The 18,857-nt window shown below is 49.8% G+C and overlaps 1 protein-coding gene across 4 annotated transcripts in view; it reads left to right on the top strand.

Annotated features, from left to right (window-relative positions):
• The window catches only part of USH1C (USH1 protein network component harmonin), a gene marked incomplete at its 3' end in the record, with an annotated part of 52,292 nt that extends 36,152 nt beyond the window's left edge, over positions 1 to 16,140 (top strand). The window contains exons 20-26 of one of the 4 annotated variants that reach the window (XM_082660679.1): positions 879 to 929; positions 8,028 to 8,069; positions 8,605 to 8,658; positions 8,993 to 9,092; positions 11,883 to 11,989; positions 13,353 to 13,408; positions 15,786 to 16,140. In XM_082660679.1, the coding sequence (XP_082516805.1) occupies positions 879 to 929; positions 8,028 to 8,069; positions 8,605 to 8,658; positions 8,993 to 9,092; positions 11,883 to 11,989; positions 13,353 to 13,408; positions 15,786 to 15,798 (423 nt within the window). Of the gene's footprint in view, positions 1 to 878; positions 930 to 8,027; positions 8,070 to 8,604; positions 8,659 to 8,992; positions 9,093 to 11,882; positions 11,990 to 13,352; positions 13,413 to 14,516; positions 14,554 to 15,785 lie in introns of those variants that run through there. The other 3 variants (XM_082660678.1, XM_082660677.1, XM_082660680.1) reach the window with 3 other exon arrangements.
• Between the last annotated feature and the right edge of the window lie 2,717 nt (positions 16,141 to 18,857).

Here is an 18,857-nt window from a genome sequence, read left to right as displayed (position 1 = left end):
GTGAATTCACATAGGTATAAGTGGATGTTGCCACAGCCAGAGAAATGCCTGTTTCTCACTTGACCAAACAGCTTAGAGCGCCATCTAGAAGTAATAATATGGTTCCTATCGTTAGCCCTGTTTAACACTTGAGGAAACAGAGCTTAGAGGGGTTAAGTAGGTTGTCCAAGGCAGAGCCAGGACTGACAATTTACTCTAGTCTTTCAGACTCCAAATCCCAAACTCCTACGTACTTGCCATTTTGCCAAAACCCACAGGGATTCCAGTTGCCCTGGCCTGCGCCCCTAAGGCCTGTCGTGTGTCACCCTCAGATGGGGAACTGGCCAAAGCAGATCCACTTCCCTTCTCCACTTCCTGTCTCACTCCTCACTAAGGCTGGGAATGTGGGGTGTGGCCCTGAGCGGGAGGAGGGTCTGCCCACCCCCAGTCACCCACGGCTGAGCAAGCTGGGACTCAGGTGCACCCCTTGCAAGGGTACCGACCCCTGACAGGCCTCCCACCCACAGAGGGAGGTGTCATGCCAGAGTTTATATTTCCCTTTCAAGGAAGCCCTATCCAACTGTTAGGGTGGAGTAGCTCAGATACTCCTTTTGAGCTTTAGCTCTCCAAAAAGCACAGTTCACGCTCCTGGGACAGCCTGCTGATGCCTCCGCAATGTGTTTTCAGGCTGATGACAAGGGGTGGTGTCTTCTTGACTAGGACTAGGTAGCTGATGCATCTGGGGGCGTTGAGGGGCCCCTCACATAAATCAGGCTGTGTCTGTCTGGGGAGGGATGTTGGCCAAGCAACCCCAGGCTGGCAGGCCCAGGGTTTGGCACCAGGGGGCAGAAGAGACCTATTGGTAACACCCAGCGTGGAACTTTTTTTTTTTCTGGCAGCCACAGGAGATGTTGAAGAGGATGGTGGTTTATCAGACAGCGTTCCGACAAGTAAAATGATACCCGTCGTGTGTCTGTGGTCCTCCCCACCACCCTCTGCCCCTCCCACTCTGACCTCTCTGGGAGTGCCTGTCAGCTTGGAGGTGGCCCCAAGCGCCATCTTCCAGGAGCCTCAGGCCAAAACTGTGTCCTGTTACCTGTGGCCAGGGGTTTGGGGGGTGTGTGTGTCTGTCTGTCTCATATCAGGTGGGGATCCTGGGCTTGTGAGACCCCATGGCCAAGATGAGAAAGCAGCAGGGTCCCTGGGGGCTGGCCTCTTTTGCTGCTGTTTGTTCATAGAGGAGCAGCAGAGGGACCCCTCAGAGGGTCACAGAGGCCAAGATAGGTGGTTGCTGCAGCTCTAGGAGAGAAAAAGGGGCTGCCTGAGGTGTTTCCCTGCCCCTTCCCATGTCTTGCCTCCTCAAGGCAGATCATAGCTTCACCAAACCCCACTTGGCCCCAAACCACCGTCAGGGAGGAAGTGGTGGCCCAGGTCCTCCATCTGCAGGGGATGCTCCTGTGCACAGGGCCCCACAGAAGTCCTTGCAGGTCCATGAGTGGATTCAGGCAGGCAGCCACTTACCCTCCCACCTCCTGGGGCTTACATCCTCAGAGCCAGCCATTGGATTGGCTGTCTCATTGCTGATGAAAGAGACCCCAAGATGGAGATCTTGCAGCCAACATCCTCACCAATAACCGAATATCTGACTACAGGCTGATTTGACTGCAGTCAGGGAACAAAGGGGAGGTGTCAGCTGTACAGTGAGATAGGAGGGTCTGCAAAGGAAGCTGCCCCCAACGAGGACTGAGCAGTGACAGGTGACAGCTGACACTTAGCTGTGGTATGCCAAGCACTATTTCTTTTTGTTTTTTTAAATGTTTCTTTTATTTTTGAATCTAAAATTTCAAACTAATTTTAAAATTTTATTTATTTTTTTTAATTTTTGAATTTTATTTAATTTATTTTTTTATACAGCAGGTTCCTATTAGTCATCAATTTTATACACATCAGTGTATACATGTCAATCCCAATCACCCAATTCAGCACACCACCATCCCCACCCCCCTGTGGCTTTCCCCCCTTGGTGTCGATACATTTGTTCTCTACATCTGTGTCTCAACTTGTGCCCTGCAAACCGCTTCATCTGTACCATTTTCCCACATACATGCGTTAGTATACAATATTTGTTTTTCTCTTTCTGACTTACTTCACTCTGTATGACAGTCTCTAGATCCCTCCACATCTCAACAAATGACTCAATTTTGTTTCTTTTTATGGCTGAGTAATATTCCATTTTATATACATACCACAACTTCTTTATCCATTCCTCTGTCGATGGGCATTTAGATTGCTTCCATGACCTGGCTACTGTAAATAGTGCTGCAATGAACATTGGGGTGCATGTGTCTTTTTGAATTTTGGTTTTCTCCGGGTATATGACCAGTAGTGGGATTGCTGGATCATATGGTAATTCTATTTTTAGTTTTTTAAGGAACCTCCATACTGTTCTCCATAGGGGCTGTATTAATTTACATTCCCACCAACAGTGCAAGAGGGTTCCCTTTTCTCCATATCCTCTCCAGCATTTGTTGTTTATAGATTTTCTGATGATGCCCATTCTAACTGGTGTGAGGTGATACCTCATTGTCGTTTTGATTTGCATTTCTCTAATAATTAATGATGTTGAGCAGCTTTTCATGTGCTTTTTGGCCATCTGTATATCTTCTTTGGAGAAATGTCTATTTAGGTGTTCTGCCCATTTTTGGATTGGGTTGTTTGTTTCTTTAATATTGAGCTGCATGAGCTGTTTATATATTTTGGAGATTAATCCTTTGTCTGTTGATTCACTTGCAAATATTTTCTCCCATTCTGAGGGTTGTCTTTTCATCTTGTTTATGGTTTCCTTTGCTGTGCAAAAGCTTTTAAGTTTCATTAAGTTCCATTTGTTTATTTTTGGTTTTATTTCCATTACTCTAGGAGGTGGATCAAAAAAGATCTTGCTGTGATTTATGTCAAAGGGTGTTCTTCCGATGTTTTCCTCTAAGAGTTTTATAGTGTCTGGTCTTACATTTAGGTCCTTAATCCATTTTGAGTTTATTTTTGTGTATGGTGTTAGGGAATGTTCTAATTTCATTCTTTTACATGTAGCTATCCAGTTTTCCCAGCACCACTTATTAAGAGACTGTCTTTTCTCCATTGTATATCCTTGCCTCCTGTGTCATAGATTAGTTGACCATAGGTGCGTGGGTTTATCTCTGGGCTTTCTATCTTTTTCCATTGATCTATGTTTCTGTTTTTGTGCCAGTACCATATTGTCTTGATTACTGTAGCTTTGTAGTATAGTCTGAAGTCAGGGAGTCTGATTCCTACAGCTCAGTTTTATTCCCTCAAGACTGCTTTGGCTATTCTGGGTCTTCTGTGTCTTCATACAAATTTTAAGATTTTTTGTTCTAGTTCTGTAAAAAATGCCATTGGTAATTTGATAAGGATTGCATTGAATCTGTAGATTGCTTTGGATCATATAGTCATTTTCACAATATTGATTCTTCCAATCCAAGAACATGGTATATCTCTCCATCTGCTGGTATCATCTTTACTTTCATCAGTGTCTTATAGTTTTCTGCATGCAGGTCTTTTGTCTCCCTAGGTAGGTTTCTTCCTAGGTATTTTATTCTTTTTGTTGCAATGGTAAATGGGAGTGTTTCCTTAATTTCTCTTTCAGATTTTTCATTATTAGTGTATAGGAATGCAAGAGATTTCTGTGCATTCATTTTGTATCCTGCAACTTTACCAAATTCATTGATTAGCTCTAGTAGTTTTCTGGTGGCATTTTTAGGATTCTCTATGTATAGTATCATGTCATCTGCAAACAGTGACAGTTTTACTTCTTCTTTTCCAATTTGTATTTCTTTTTCTTCTCTGATTGCCATGGCTAGGACTTCCAAAACTATGTTGAATAATAGTGGTGAGAGTGGACGTCCTTCTCTTGTTCCTGATCTTAGAGGACATGCTTTCAGTTTTTCACCATTGAGAATGATGTTTGCTGTGGGTTTGTCATATATGGCCTTTATTATGTTGAGGTAGTTTCCCTGTATGCCCACTTTCTGGAGAGTTTTTATCATAAATGGGTGTTGAATTTTGTCAAAAGCTTTTTCTGCATCTATTGAGATGATCATATGGTTTTTATTCTTCAATTTGTTAATATGTTTTATCATATTGATTGATTTGTGTATATTGAAGAATCCTTGCATCCCTGGGATAAACTCCACTTGATCACAGTGTATGATCCTTTTAATGTGTTGTTGGATTCTGTTTGCTAGTTTTTTGTTGAGGATTTTTGCATCTATATTCATCAGTGATAGTGGTCTGTAATTTTCTTTTTTTATAATATCTTTGTCTGGTTGTGGTTGTCAGGGTGATGGTGGCCTCATAGAATAAGTTTGGGAGTGTTCCTTCCTCTGCAGTTTTTTGGAAGAGTTTGAGAAGGATGGGTGTTAGCTCTTCTCTAAATGTTTGATAGAATTCACCTGTGAAGCCATCTGGTCCTGGACTTTTGTTTGTTGGAAGATTTTTAATCACAGTTTCAATTTCATTACTTGTGATTGGTCTGTTCATGTTTTCAATTTCTTCCTGGCTCAGTCTTGGAAGGTTATACCTTTCTAAGAATTTGTCCATTTCTTCCAGGTTGTCCATTTTGTTGGCATAGAGTTGCTTGTAGTAGTCTCTTAGGATGCTTTGTATTTCTGCGGTGTCTGTTGTAACTTCTCCTTTTTCATTTCTAATTTTATTGATTTGAGTCCTCTCCCTCTTTTTCTTGATGAGTCTGGCTAATGGTTTATCAATTTTGTTTATCTTCTCAAAGAACCAGCTTTTAGTTTTATTGATCTTTGCTATTGTTTTCTTTGTTTCTATTTCATTTATTTCTGCTCTGATCTTTATTTCTTTCCTTCTGCTAACTTTGGGTTTTGTTTGTTCTTCTTTCTCTAGTTCCTTTAGGTGTAAGGTTAGATTGTTTATTTGAGATTTTTTCTTGTTTCTTGAGGTAGGCTTGTATAGCTATAAACTTCCCTCTTAGAACTGCTTTTGCTGCATCCCATAGGTGTTGGATCATCGTGTTTTCATTGTCATTTGTCTCTAGATATTTTTTGATTTCCTCTTTGATTTCCTCAGTGATCTCTTGGTTATTTAGTAACGTACTGTTTAGCCTCCATGTATTTGTGTTTTTTACCTTTTTTTCCCCTGTAATTCATTTCTAATCCCAGAGCGTTGTGGCCAGAAAAGATGCTTGATATGATTTCAATTTTCTTAAATTTCGGAGGCTTGATTTGTGACTCAAGATGTGATCAGTCCTGGAGAGTGTTCCGTGCGGACTTGAGAAGAAAGTGTAATCTGCTGTTTTTGGATGGAATGTCCTATAAATATCAATTAAATCTATCTGGTCTGTTGTGTCATTTAAAGCTTCTGTTTCCTTATTTATTTTCATTTTGGATGATCTGTCCATTGGTGTAAGTGAGGTGTTAAAGTCCCCCACTATTATTGTGTTACTGTCAATTTCCTCTTTTAGAGCTGTTAGCAGTTGCCTTATGTATTGACATGCTCCTATGTTGGGTGCATATATATTTATAATTGTTATATCTTCTTCTTGGATTGGTCCCTTGATCATTATATAGTGTCCTTCCTTGTCTCTTATAACATTCTTTATTTTAAAGTCTATTTTATCTGATATGAGTATTGCTACTCCAGCTTTCTTTTGATTTCCAGTTGCATGGAATATCTTTTTCCATCCCCTCACTTTCAGTCTGTATGTGTCCCTAGGTCTGAAGTGGGTCTCTTGTAGACAGCATATATATGGGTCTTGTTTCTGTATCCATTCAGCCAGTCTATGTCTTTTGGTTGGAGCATTTAATCCATTCATGTTTAAGGTAATTATCTATATGTATGTTCCTATGACCATTTTCTTAATTGTTTTGGGTTTGTTTTTGTAGGTCCTTTTCTTCTCTTGTGTTTCCCACTTAGAGAAGTTCCTTTAGCATTTGTTGTAGAGCTGGTTTGTGGTGGTGAATTCTCTTAGCTTTTGCTTGTCTGTAAAGCTTTTGATTTCTCCATCAAATCTGAATGAGATCCTCGCTGGGTAGAGTAATCTTGGTTGTAGGTTCTTCCGTTTCATCACTTTAAGTATATCATGACACTCCCTTCTGGACAAGCACTGTTTCTAAATACTTTATGTGCTTTAATTCTTTTCATCTTTACCAGAACCTAGGAGGGAAGTGCTTTTACCACCCGCATTTTATAGATGAGAAACCAATGCAGAGAGATTAGGAGTCATGCCCTTGATGGCACAGCTAGTGTCAGACCCTGGCTTTGAATTTGACCCAGGAGGTCAGCCTCCATAGTTGGGCTCCTAAGTCCTATGCCATCCTGCCTCTCAGGATGAAATAGACATTTAAGGGTTTTGTTATTCAAGGCACAAATAGGTCTCGAGGAGAGAGAGGCAGGAAGGTGAGGAATCCAAGGGCCCAGACTGGGAGTCAGACCTTCACCTCACTGCCCACTGACGGGGTGACTTGATCATGAACGTCACCTCTCTGGGTCCCAGTGTCTCCATCTGTTGGACGAAGGGCTGGACTCCCTCTTCAAGGGCCGACCCACGATAGCGGCGTATAGGTCTCTAATCTAAATTCACATAAGACACAAGTCCTTGCCATCCGGCCTGTCGCTGAGAGCAGATTCTCAGAGGGAAGGAGAGAGGGAGGCCCATAGCCAGCCCTGCTCACTTTTCCAGAAGACACAGCCAGGGGTAGGCAGGCTCTCCGTGAAAGAGAATTGACTCCACGTCCTGCCTAATGACTCCCCTTGCCCATGGATTTGCTGCAACCCTTCCTCTGTCTGCTGCCCTGACACCCACACACCAACCTGGGGTGGCCTCAGAGCTGGGCCAGGCTGGAGACCCCCAGGCTTTTCGGGGTTGAGCCCGGGAGATGAAGGCGAGGGAGGAGGCAGGGCAGGCAGATGCCCAGGGATCCATCTGCTGATATCTGGCCCCCATCTTGAGCCCAGAGCTTGGTTGCTGCATGCTGGGCACAGAGGAGGCTGTGACCTCCCCTGATGCCAACCACAGGCCCCAGGGGACACTTGGTGTGGCCCAGGTGACTGTATGCTGGCAGGTGACTCCACTCAGTTCAGCGAGGCTGCATGGGCACCTGTCACAGGGCTTCCCCTTTGCTCCCACCTTCCCATGGGGACTAACTGAGGCTTTGCTGCCCTCAGGCTTAGCATGCCTGGCCCCTCAATCCATGGACCCCGGGCTCCTGCTCTCTGTGTGTGACTCCTGGGAAGACACTGCTTTTCCGACTCTGCTCCCCCTTCTCCCTTCTCAGCACCTCGCTTGGTGAGAAGGGCATATTGTTAGGGATATTGTTCCCACAGCTCCCACCAAGCCAGGTCCCCAGAGCTGAGCGTCCCCCTCCTCCTCCCCTGGCTAGGTTCTGGGTAGAGCCTTACCTTCTAGATAAGCATTACATTAAGAACAGTGCAGGCGCTGGGCAAGCACAGACAGCCGTCCTTTGCCTCTGGGTGCCTGATGTCCCTTCCCCGTGCCCATCATGTTGTGACTGGTTTCCCCAGGGAGCCTCTTGAGCAGTATTGTCCTTCTTTGGGGTCAGAGCACTGGGTGGAGAAAAGCTGGGCTTCACCCCCAAAGCCTGGACCTGGCCTCAGGTGGGCACTTGGAGGAGCTGAGAAAGGGCCTAAAAGACCTGAAGCTGTGGGCAATGAGACCTTCAGCAAGGCTGCCCAGACCACCTAGATGTCAGCAGATGCCCCTGCCAGCCACAGATGCCCACCCCTCTGGAACAGTGCAGGATCCAGGGCCAGGGTCCTTCAAATGCTTCCCGTAGCTTCCCGCTTCTCCCGAGCAGGGGTGCTCTGGGTGTCAGGGCTGCCAGCCTCCCCCCCGAATCCCCCATGCAGTCCACAACTGCCCCCTCACCTCACCACTCTCTCCCCTACCTCCTAGCCATTCACCATCTTCCTCCGCCCTAAGCTTCTTTCCTGCAGTGACTCTCAAGGGCCTCTGCTCTGAAGCCCTAACACCCTCCCTTTGCTTCCAGGATTTCCGGAAATACGAGGAAGGCTTTGACCCCTACTCCATGGTGAGAGATAGCTCTCCTCCCCTGGGGAGTAACCCCAGGAGTGGGGGGTGGGGGATTACGGTGTGTTTGGTGCGGGTGCACTGTGGGTTCTGAGGGCCCTGGGGACGAGGCAGGGCGTGTGAACAGCCCCAGGGAGGCCCCAGCTGCTCTTCCCTGTGTAGGCTCCTTTCAAACAGCATTCCATTGTGAACTCTGTGTGTGTGTGTGTGTGTGTGTGTGTGTGTGTGGTTTACAGCAACAGTGACACTTGCTGAGCACTAACTACATACCAGACACCGTGCTGTGTTTTTACAAGGCGTGCTCTCGCCCAGCCCTCACAGTAATCCCAGGGAAAAACGATCTCTGTGTGTGCGTGTCCATGGGGCCCCATGGGGCCTGGGACCTCCAGCTGAAGACTGATGGGGATGAGGCTGTGCAAGGTCCCCTTGACCATGTGTTCTGTGGGGCCCAATATGCCTGGCTTTCCCTTCCACCCCTGCCCCCACCTGCATCCTTCAGGCAGGCATCCTTCATCCCCACTGTCTTTTCCCTCTAGTTCACCCCGGAGCAGATCGTAGGAAAGGATGTCCGGCTCCTGCGCATTAAGAAGGTACCCGGGCACATGGAGGTCAGACGGGGACCACGCTTCTTTGTCCCTGCCCCCTCCCATCTTGGTCCCTTGTTTCTCCTACTTTCAAGGTGACTCCTGGGGGACCCCTCAGATTCCCACTCTCCTCTTTCCCCTTGGGAACACCCCTTGCTATTGTAAGACCACACCCCCAGGCCCCGCTTGGCATCCATGCCCCATTTCCTCCCTGACGGCACTGCCATTGCCCCATGGCTTCTCCCGCCCTGTCTGTGGCCCCAACAAGAGGCTCCTGGGCGCCCAGGTGCCCACAACCTGTTGTCTGCTTGGCTCCAAAGGCCTGTTTTCTTCTCACCAGGAGGGAGCCTTAGACCTGGCCCTGGAAGGCGGTGTGGACTCCCCGATCGGGAAGGTGGTCGTCTCTGCTGTTTACGAGGGCGGAGCCGCTGAGCGGCATGGTGAGTGGGGACCAGCCATGCCCCCGTTTGGGGATGGTGCTATGGTTATACAGGACCCTCCAAGAAAGCAAACAGCAGCCTTCTGGGAGTGGGCTGACCATTCTCAGGAATGCCCTCCCACCTGGGTCCGCCCACTCATGCATCAGTCCCACATGTTACCTGCAGGTATATGACAATGCCAGGATCTGCAGGCATACGGCAAACCAGACACCACTTTGCCCTCGGGGGCTCCCCATCTAGTGGTGAAAACATCCTCAGAATTGCCAGGTGCTGACAATAACAGTGTGGTCTGCTGTGGGCTGGCAGAGGACTAGGAGGGTGGAGGGATGCTGTGGGAACTCTGAGGACCCTAACCTATCAAGGGAAAGAGGGCTGCTGGGAGGGCTCCCTACAAGGGTGATACTGAGCTGAGCCTTTAAAGATAAGTTGATGCTAGCCTTGCAAAGGAGGGAAAGGGCTTTCCAGGCAGAGAGGACAGCACAAGTAAAGGCAAGAGAGAAACCATCAAAACGTTACCCGTCCTTTTCATAATGATAAGAGCCAACATCTGTCAAGAACTAACCTCGTGCCAGATGTTATTCTAAGTACCTGCACATAACCTGTGTCTGAGTAATCATGTGTATTAACTCATTTAATTCTTACAATAGATACCGTTAGTACTCTCATTTCCCATCTTAGGAAACTGAGGCACAGAAAGGTTAAGTATAATACTTGTTCAGGACCCACAGCCAGTAAGGGATGGAGGCAGGGCTTGAACCCAAGCAGTTTGGTCATTCGCTTTACTGCCCAGCACAAGTGCCACCCCTGCTTGGGACCTTCTGCAGCCCTGCCCCCTCCCACCCTGTGTCTCTCCTGTGGCATGATCTTCTTGCTTGGCCTTGATCCCCTTACCAACAAAAACACCCCTGCTGATGAGTGAAGCCTTTGTGGACCCAGCACAGACTTGTGCCTCAAACGATCAACCCATTCACCTGACAGTGTCTGGAACTCCACCGTTAGTGATTTCTTCTTCCAAGTCTGGGTAGCTTTCCAGTACTCCTGAGTCCTTTGTGGAGGAATAGGTGCCCTTGAAGGAGGAGCCCCTCACCTTTGCAGGCCAGAGCAGGGAATCCCAGAGTCAGATCCCTTCTCTGCAGCGCTAGGCTGGAGTCTCTCCCACAAGCCAAGGTGGTAGAATGGAGGGTGGGTGTGGGCCTGAGGCAGGAGGTGGAGTGATGCCAGTCACCTGGGCACACTGGCAACTAGGCTTCTGTGGGTTGCTAGGGCGAGTCCAGCTCTGCCACCTGGGGCCTTGGTGACCTCGGCCCCTCACAGCCACACTTGAGCCTTCATTTCCGCCATAGAAGGGGGGACTGCTCAGCTAGGCAGCTGCCATGGCCCACCGCTGCCCACCTGGCCAATGCGCTCCACCTCTGTCCTCATTTCCTGTGCCAGCTGAGGGAAGGGCTGATGCTGGCCCCACCAGTCTGCCATGTCTAGCAGGGAAAGAGGACCAGGATGGACGGGTGGCTTCCCGGGCCCTCCCCACCTTACAAAGCCCCAGCTCAACCACTGCCTTTTTGGCCCTGAGGCTGCATCTTGGGTTTGTACAAAGTGAAAATGCGGAAGCTGCCTCCCCCCAGGCCCACTGTCCAGAGGAAACTGCTGTCTACAGTTCGGTTCCACACTACTTTGGACATGCAAGCAGCTGGTGAAAGTTCTCCAGGAGCACATGTGTTTTAAGCCACCCTAGCCACCATCTTCAGCAACACACATCATAATCCTGTGGACCTTCATGCCTGCAAGGCTCCTGAGTAAACTATTTCAGCATAGCACAGAACGTTCTGTGGACACCAGAACTGGGAGAAATTGCTCCAAAAAAAAAAAAAGAAGAAGAAAGGGTTCTGAAGTTGAAGATGTGTGTTAGATCTACTTCTCGGAGAGCCACAAGGCATATTAGCATATTCAAGGTTCTGAAAAAGTCCTGCAGTGAGTAGCTCTGTTTAAGCTTATAACGGCAGCTTTTCTCAAACTACTTATTAGATCACAGGTCCGCTTATCCAGGAGCACCTTCAACATCACTCATCACTCATTTATTCAAGAAATATCTATTGAATTCCTATTTTGTGCTAGGTATTTTGTTAAGTGCTGGAGATATAGTGGTGAATTAAAAAGACAATCCCTGCCCTTATGGAGATGACAGTCTGGTAGGAGGGACCACCAGTCAATAAATAGATATATGGTTACAAATTGTGAAAAATGCTGTGCAGAAAAAAACCGGGATACTTTAATAGAATAATAGGAAAGGTCTTGAGATTGAGTGGGCAGTCAGAGAAGACCTCTCAGAGTTTTATCTCAGACTTGGAAGAAGAGGGAAAGAGCGAGGGCAGGTGCACCAGATGGGACAGCATGTGAAAGCTCTGAGGCAGGAACGAGCTCAGTCTGCTCAGGGACCTAAAGCCGACCAGCACGGCTAGAGCACAGAGAGGGACGGCTCATAGAACTAGCTTGTGTTTCTGGTAACCTCCCTGGAAATGCAGGTCTGCTTCCCTCTGCAATCAGAGGCCCATACAAAAGCTGGGGTGGCAATAATTCATCACTGGTGTCCCGATTCTACTGAGCTGGAGTGAGGGTGTGTGGATGAGGTGGGAAGGAAGTGCCCTTTGAGCAGCCTGGTCGATTGTTTCCCCTTGTGCTTTCTGAGCCCATATGAGCTTTCAGAATCCAAGTCAGGCCCCTTCTGCAGCCCTACAGTCACTCCCCATTTTCTGTATACAGCCCAGTTGGTCAGTCAGCCTTATCTTCCTGCAGGTGGCATTGTGAAAGGGGATGAGGTCATGGCCATCAATGGCAAGATCGTGACGGACTACACCCTGGCTGAGGCTGAGGCTGCCCTGCAGAAGGCCTGGAATCAGGGGGTAAGAACAATCCCCTCCCTTTATCCCTCCCTCGCCTGCCTGCCTCAAACCCTGGCCTCTGCAACCAGGCCTTACAGTCAGGGTGCCCCATCCCAGGGCCGATATCCAAGGTCCAGGTAACTCTTGGGTGACACTCACATACCCTATCCAGCCAGTGGTCTTAATCTGACAAGATAGAATTCAGAAAGTCAGTTTCCAACCTTGAATCCAAAAAACAAGTGGCACAGATAGACTCCAGAAGACCAGATGTGGCAACCCACCCAAGAAAAACTCTTAAGGTCTTCTCTAAGTACACACCAAACAGGAATCAAGAGAGTGCTTGAAAGCATTAACAGAAGTAGAGGGCCCAGAATGGAGGAGGGGCTGGTGGTAGTTTGCTCTGGCTCATTAGACGCCCACCTGGGTCAGGGCCACCACATAAGGTCTCCCAGGCTGTGCACTGCACAATCCGAGGGGGTGCCCTCCTACAGACTACAGTGTGAATGGTGCTTGCCCATGTTGTGCAATGCACAACCTGTGCAACTGTGTGCAGGCAGCCGAGTCTGAGGTATTAAGTTCAGTGCCGAGGATGCTGACCGGATGGGCCTGGGACCCACATGAAGGGATGTGGAGAAGAGAAGACTCACGGGTAACATGATGACTGTCTTTAACTATCTCAAGTGCTACATTAGGGTAGAGGGAGCGAAAGTTTTCTGTGATCTTGAGGGCAGAATTGGAGTGGATGGAGGGAGGTCCTGAGGAGAGATTTCCGTTCAATATTAGGAGCTATTGCATGGTAGAGGGGCCTAGTGATATTTCACAAAATTTTTATTGGATACACCCAAGCCAAGGATGCACAATGATGGATAAGCTAAGGATGGCAGTGATGCCATTGAGGGGATTCAAATGTTAGGAGCAGAAAGCTAGGCCTGAAATCCCCCAATTGGCTGTGCATCAGAATGACCTAGGGACTTCGTTAAAAATGCCGTTTCCCAGGACCTAACCTCAGATTTCCAGGCACCAAGTCCATGAATCTAGAATTTTAAGGAATTCCCCAAGTGATTCTGAGGTTGATGCCTGGCCAGGGTCTGCAGATCAGCATTTGGGAACTTGGTGTCATTCAAGGACCTGGCAACCCTGGCTTCTATGGTTCTGAAACCTCAGAGTCTGGAAGCTTCCCCAGACCATGGGATTGCACAGTGAGGTCCTTCCCCACCAGGAGGACCTCCAGCCCCACATGGGCCCACCCCCCCCCATGGGAAGAAGGCCCCATGGGCCATGGTGATCCTGGGCCATGGTGCCCAGGCATGGGAATGGAGTGTCAGGGGCGGACATGCCACTGACCGCTGGGCATGCCTCAGAGTCACATGGCTTCTCCCCACAGGACTGGATCGACCTTGTCGTTGCCGTCTGTCCCCCCAAGGAGTATGACGATGAGCTGTAAGTGTGTGCAGGTGCCTGGCCCCCTACCTCCTCTCCCTCCTCCTCCTCTGGGATCTTGGCCACTTTCCCCCAGCCCAGCCCCAGTCCTCATCCAGCCTAACGGAATGGCGCAAGCACACGAAGTCTAGTAGTAATTGATCCTGGAAAGCTCCCAGGCGAGAGCAAGCCTAGAACTAAGTCACTGTCCTCAAGCATTGCCAGAGCCGCCTCCAAGTCGGTCTTGTCCGGATGCTTCTTTCCATGTGGAAAACTGGAGCCCAGAGAGATTCAAGGTCTCAGGCCAAGTAAACAGTGAAGCTGGGACAAAGCCTCAGATTTCTGATTCCCCACTCAGAACTTCATCTCCTGCCCCGTCACCAGCTAGTTTAAAGACTTCTGTGTCTTTTGCTCTCTGGAGGGTCTTCCTGCTACATAGCTGCTTTCCTTCGTGCAGCCAGGACCATAGGCTTTGGTCCCATACTGCAGGCTTTCCTTGGCCCAGTCTCTGTCTTTCTCTGCAATTCCCTGTATGGTCTGTCTCTCCCTATGTCTGTTTCTTTCCTGTCTCTGTATCTGTGTGGGTCTCTCTATCTCATTCTCTCTCTCTCTCTCTCTCTGTGTCCTTCCCCTCCCTCCTGCTCCCCCTTCCTTCCTATCAATCTCTCTCCCATCCATCCCTCTCCCCTGCATCCTTCTTCCCTTCATCTCTCTCCCTCTTCTCTTACCTCTCGTTTTCTTGCCTCTCTCCACCCCTGGCTCTGAGTCCCTGCTTCTCCATCTTTGCCACCCTGCATCCATTTTCTCTCTCTCTGTCTTTCCGTCTCTGCCCCTGTCTCTCTCTGTGCCTCTGTGTGTGCCTCTTACTGTCCCCCACCCTCACTTCATCATATCACCTCCCAACCCCTGTGCTCCCCTGTCATGACGGTGCCTACCCACTCCCCCTCCCAGCAGAGGCTGAGTCCTGTGTACATCTTAGAGAAATCAAGGTCTTGTAGCAACTAATTCTGGAACCCAGGGCCTAGGCCGGACCTGAGGCAGGAGCCAAGTGAAGGGAGAGGGCCGGTGGAGCTCTGCCTGGAATAACCAAGCCCTGTTTTGTGTTTCCTGCTCCGCTCTGCGTATGTAGCTCTTCTCTTCCCTCCTCTGCAGCCGAAAGCCCCTAGCCGGTCTGAAAGCTCCTTGGAGACAATGCTCCCATGCTTAGACACGGGTTCCTCCTGCAGCTGGAGCCTGGCAACCCCCGTGATGAATAGGCAGGCGGGCTGCAGGGCCCCGTCTGTCCACGCTGCACGTCGTGGCTGTCTGCTGCCCGTGCTGTCGGCAGGTTCTTGGGACTGGTGTCTGGGGATTCGCCATCCCTGAAGTACCACCTGGGCCTGCTGTTGGTGACGCTGGAATTCTTTTGGACTCAAAGGCCCTCCCGCTCAGGGAAGCCAAGCAGAGCTCAGTGTGCGGCATGCTTGGGACCTGGGTGTCCTGACTCACCACAGCCCTTGGGATCTGCCCTGGGTCCCACATAGCACCCCAATGAGCAGGATAGAGCAGTGAGCGCCATTCTCGGTTGGGCACAGGCGGTGCCTCAAACCAGGCACGATGGGCTGGGAGAACCCAAAGGAAGCACAGCCTGGGATGCCCCTTCCCTGTCAGCCCCACCCTCTGGGACCTCCACAAAGCCGCCATGCTTGGCCAGAGCCAGGGCAATTAAGAGGCAATTAAAGCTGGTCCAAAGAACCAGGGTTGGCCTGTCAGAGTTGTCCATGACCTGTTGTGACCTGCTGTGGCTGAGCCCTACTCAGACCAAACTGTCCTCTGTGCCTTCTCTCTCCCTTGACTCTGGACTCTACCTGTGGGACACAGTGGAGCCCAGCTTTGGGATGTATTTCCTGCCCTGTGACAGGGCTGTGCCCGTGGACAGAGCTGGTAGGTGGCCGTGAAACTGGGGTTTGGTGTGGCCTAAAGCCCAGAGCTGGCAGCATCGGGGGCAGACCCAAGCCTGGACTTGTTGACTTTTCTGTTGCAAGTTTCTCAAAATATTAGGGCCTCATGCTCCCAGGACGGTTGGCCTCAACTGTGGCCGTGGCTTCTGGGATGGCCTCAGTGGCCCTTTGTTTTCTGTCACTTGTCATCTGATCTGTGAGGGACCTCAGTGCCTTTGCCTCTGGTCCCCTCCTACCTCATCCCAGGTGTCCCTTCTGCGCCCTCCCTGGCCTCCTGTGTGCCGTGGCTATGGCTGGGGTGTAGCTGCTTGGGGCCTGCACCAAGAGGGGATCCAGAGGTCGGCAAGGCCTTGTGCCTCCAAGGGGCAGGGTGTGCCCCCTTTCGTCAGCCTTGCCCTCGGCGCAAGGTGCGCACCCACAAGACCTGCACCCTCCTGCTTTGTTCCGCTTCTCCACAGGACCTTCTTCTGAAGTTCAGAGGAGAAACCAAACCCACCCGGAGAAGCCCGTGAGCTCCGGACCCACCCTCCTGGACACCATGCCTGGAGCCAGCTGAGCCACCGCAGCCTGCAGGCACCCTGGAAACCCACAGCCAGCACCCAGGGATTGCAGACTCCCTCTGGCCCTGAAGTAGGGCCACCCCTCTGAAGGCCAGCATGGAGGGAGGGAGCAGCTAGCCATTCTGAAGAGGCCCCTGCGATCTAGACTCTCCTGTCATTCCTCTGGCTTTGTGAATCTGGGAGCCTTCTCCCTTGAACTCTGCTAGGACCTGACTCTTGGGTCTATCCCTCTCCATCCCTCTCCTCTCTCTCCTGCTCTCATTGCTGCTAAGATTGATGCCACAATCTTACTCTGAACTCATTAATAAAATAAACAGACTTTTTTTCCAGCTTATGGGAGTGAGTGTGGATTTGGGCAGCAGATTCAAGGCTGCCAAATTCAAAATCGTGAAGTTTTGGCCCCTATTCAAGAGTGAGAAACAGATCCCAGTGCTGGGATCTGGGACTGACATGAAGGACGTGATCAAACAGCCAGGGGCTGCCTTGGAGCAGCGGGCTAGGGCAGCGGGAGACAGGCTGGGCTATTCAGTGTCTTCTCAGCAGAAGGACATGAAGCAAAAAATGAAGTCCGTGTGGCAGGGACTTTACTCAGTTTCAGAAAGTGCAGCTGACAGCTGGAGCCCCAGAGGGTCACCTCAGGGTGTGAGGTGCCCCAGTTTCTCTCACAGCACGGTTACAGCTGTTTTTCCTGAGGTCACCAAGATAGGATGTAAGCAAGGGAGCTGCAGGAGGTCCACTCCATCCATGAAATTACATCCAGAAAAACCTCATGGAAGGAGGCAAGGGCTTGAGGCAGGAGAGTGTAACTCCAAGGGGCTGGCAGGGAGTAAGTCAAAGCCTTCCTGGTTACAGGGCCCAGGGATGCTCTCAGGCTGGCTGCAAGGAAGAGAGTGGGGTCTGTCGGTATAGGTATCTCATGGGGATCCAAGATGAGGAGATGGGGTTCCCAGGCCTCCTGAGAAGTGGAAGTGGAAGGTGACTCTGATTTAAGGTGTCTCAGAGGAGCAGCTCTCTCTGTTTAGGCTCCTATCTCTGCCACCAGCATCCTCAGAGCTCACCTTAAACATAGCCATCACAATCTACCTAATTCTAAATGACCTTTCAGCTGTAGCTCCACCACCATTTCCCAATTCCAGAGGCAGAATCTGATTGGACCAACTCACCTGAGTGGGTGGTCCTGGGGGAAGGGGCCAATCCCAGGTCCAGTCAGCTGTGGCTGGGGAGGTGGGGACACATCCCACCAGACATGGCTGCTGAGGCAACAGGGACTGTGGGCAGCAAGTATGATCAATGGGAGGGGCAGAGAGAGTAAGAAGGGGAGAGGGAGAAACTGTTGGACTTTCTGATCTCAGTAGAGACAAAGCCACAATGACCTACAAATAGCTGGCTCGCAGCCGTGCTGAGGAAGTCTGTGTTTTCTCATCTGGCTCCTAACCTGGCTCTGGAGACAATTCCAAAGTGAAGGTCAAAGGAGGGGTCTCACATTTGCTGACACCTCCTATGTGCCAGCCCTGGGCTGGACCCTGCCATCTCAAACTGCAGTGACTGGGATTGGTCCATGGCCCCTGCAAGGAGCCCGGTGATAACAGCCAACACTTAGATAGCATCGGCTATACACCAGGTACTGTTCTATGCTAAGCTCACCTACTTCCCTCAATAACTCTACAAGGTAGGGACTGCTCTTATCACCAACCCCATTTTCTGAAGAGAAGACTGAGGTAGAAAGAGGTGAAGGGACTTTCACTAGGTCACACAGTAAGGAAGTAGTGGAGCTGGTATTCAAAACCCAGGTGCTCCGGCTCAGGAGCCATACCCTCCTCCACTCTATGCTGTATGGGGCAGGGCAACCCTCACTGGAATGTCTCCGTTTTTAGGCTGTTGGCAGGACAGTTCTTCCCACAATTGAACAGCTAACGTCCTGCTGTTCAGTAATGGTTACCTCTCCATGTGACCTACTAATACTGCTGCTGAGGCCTTCGACTCGTTGATGCCTGGAATCTTACCGTTTGAAATTCATCTCCAGCTATTCTTAGTTATTGGCACCTCAGAGTCAATGAGTTTATCAGTGCTTGTCAAGACTTGATGAGTGGGACAAAAAAGAGGGCTTTGAGCTCCTGGTTAGAGAAAAGCCAGGAAAGTGTGCTACTGGGCGGGGCAGGAAGAGGGAATAAAGAGAGGCTGGGGACATGGGTGACATAAGTCCTGAGCCATTAGGTCACCTAGGGCTGGCAGGATGCAGGGACTACTATGGCCTTCAGCCTCCTTTTCTATGAGGCCTGACTCTCTCACTATCATCAAGGAAACCAATTCTCATGTTGAACCCAAAGTACCCAGCAGACATTGGCATTAACCATTTAAGTGGAAAGGTCCAGAGAATGTGTATAGAGGTGGGGCCTACAGCAGTACCTGGCCTTCTGTGAGGGCCGTGAGGGGCACTGCTGGGCCAGAGTCCACCTGGGGGATTGGGCCAGACATGGGAATCCACCTCAGGCTAAGACTGAGTACTCAGGACTAAAAACCCATCCAGGCCGAGGACGGCCCACACACCATCCATTGCCTTCCACACACATGGCAGACATCTCTCCTTCAATCCGAGCACTCTCTCTAACCAGCCAACCAGGCAGCCATTAAAACTGATGAAGTCTGGCCCACAAGAAGAACCCTATTTGCCACCTTTGATTCCAACCCGTTATTGGAAATTCAGGAAAATTGAGGCCAAACAGGAAGTGACTTGTCCAGAGTCCCCCTAAGTTGGTGGCAGAGTTGCCATTTCTACTGCACTACACAGTGGTGGGGAAAAAAACCAAAAACAAACAAAAAAAAACAACAACGAAAAAGGCTGGGAATTCAAGGATGCCCCTTGACTCTGAACTTTTAGCATTTTATCCATCTCATTGAAGTTGTTTCCCAGAGCCAATCCCTGGGGTTGAGCCTGCTTTGAGCCTCTCACCTCTACATCTGGAAGTTGGA

This window comes from Grampus griseus, assembly GCF_964374135.1.
Source record: "Grampus griseus genome assembly, chromosome: 8".
Lineage (NCBI taxonomy): Eukaryota > Metazoa > Chordata > Mammalia > Artiodactyla > Delphinidae > Grampus > Grampus griseus.
The sequence above is the reverse complement of the archived record's forward strand: the minus strand, read 5'-3'. Positions and strand labels throughout refer to the sequence as shown.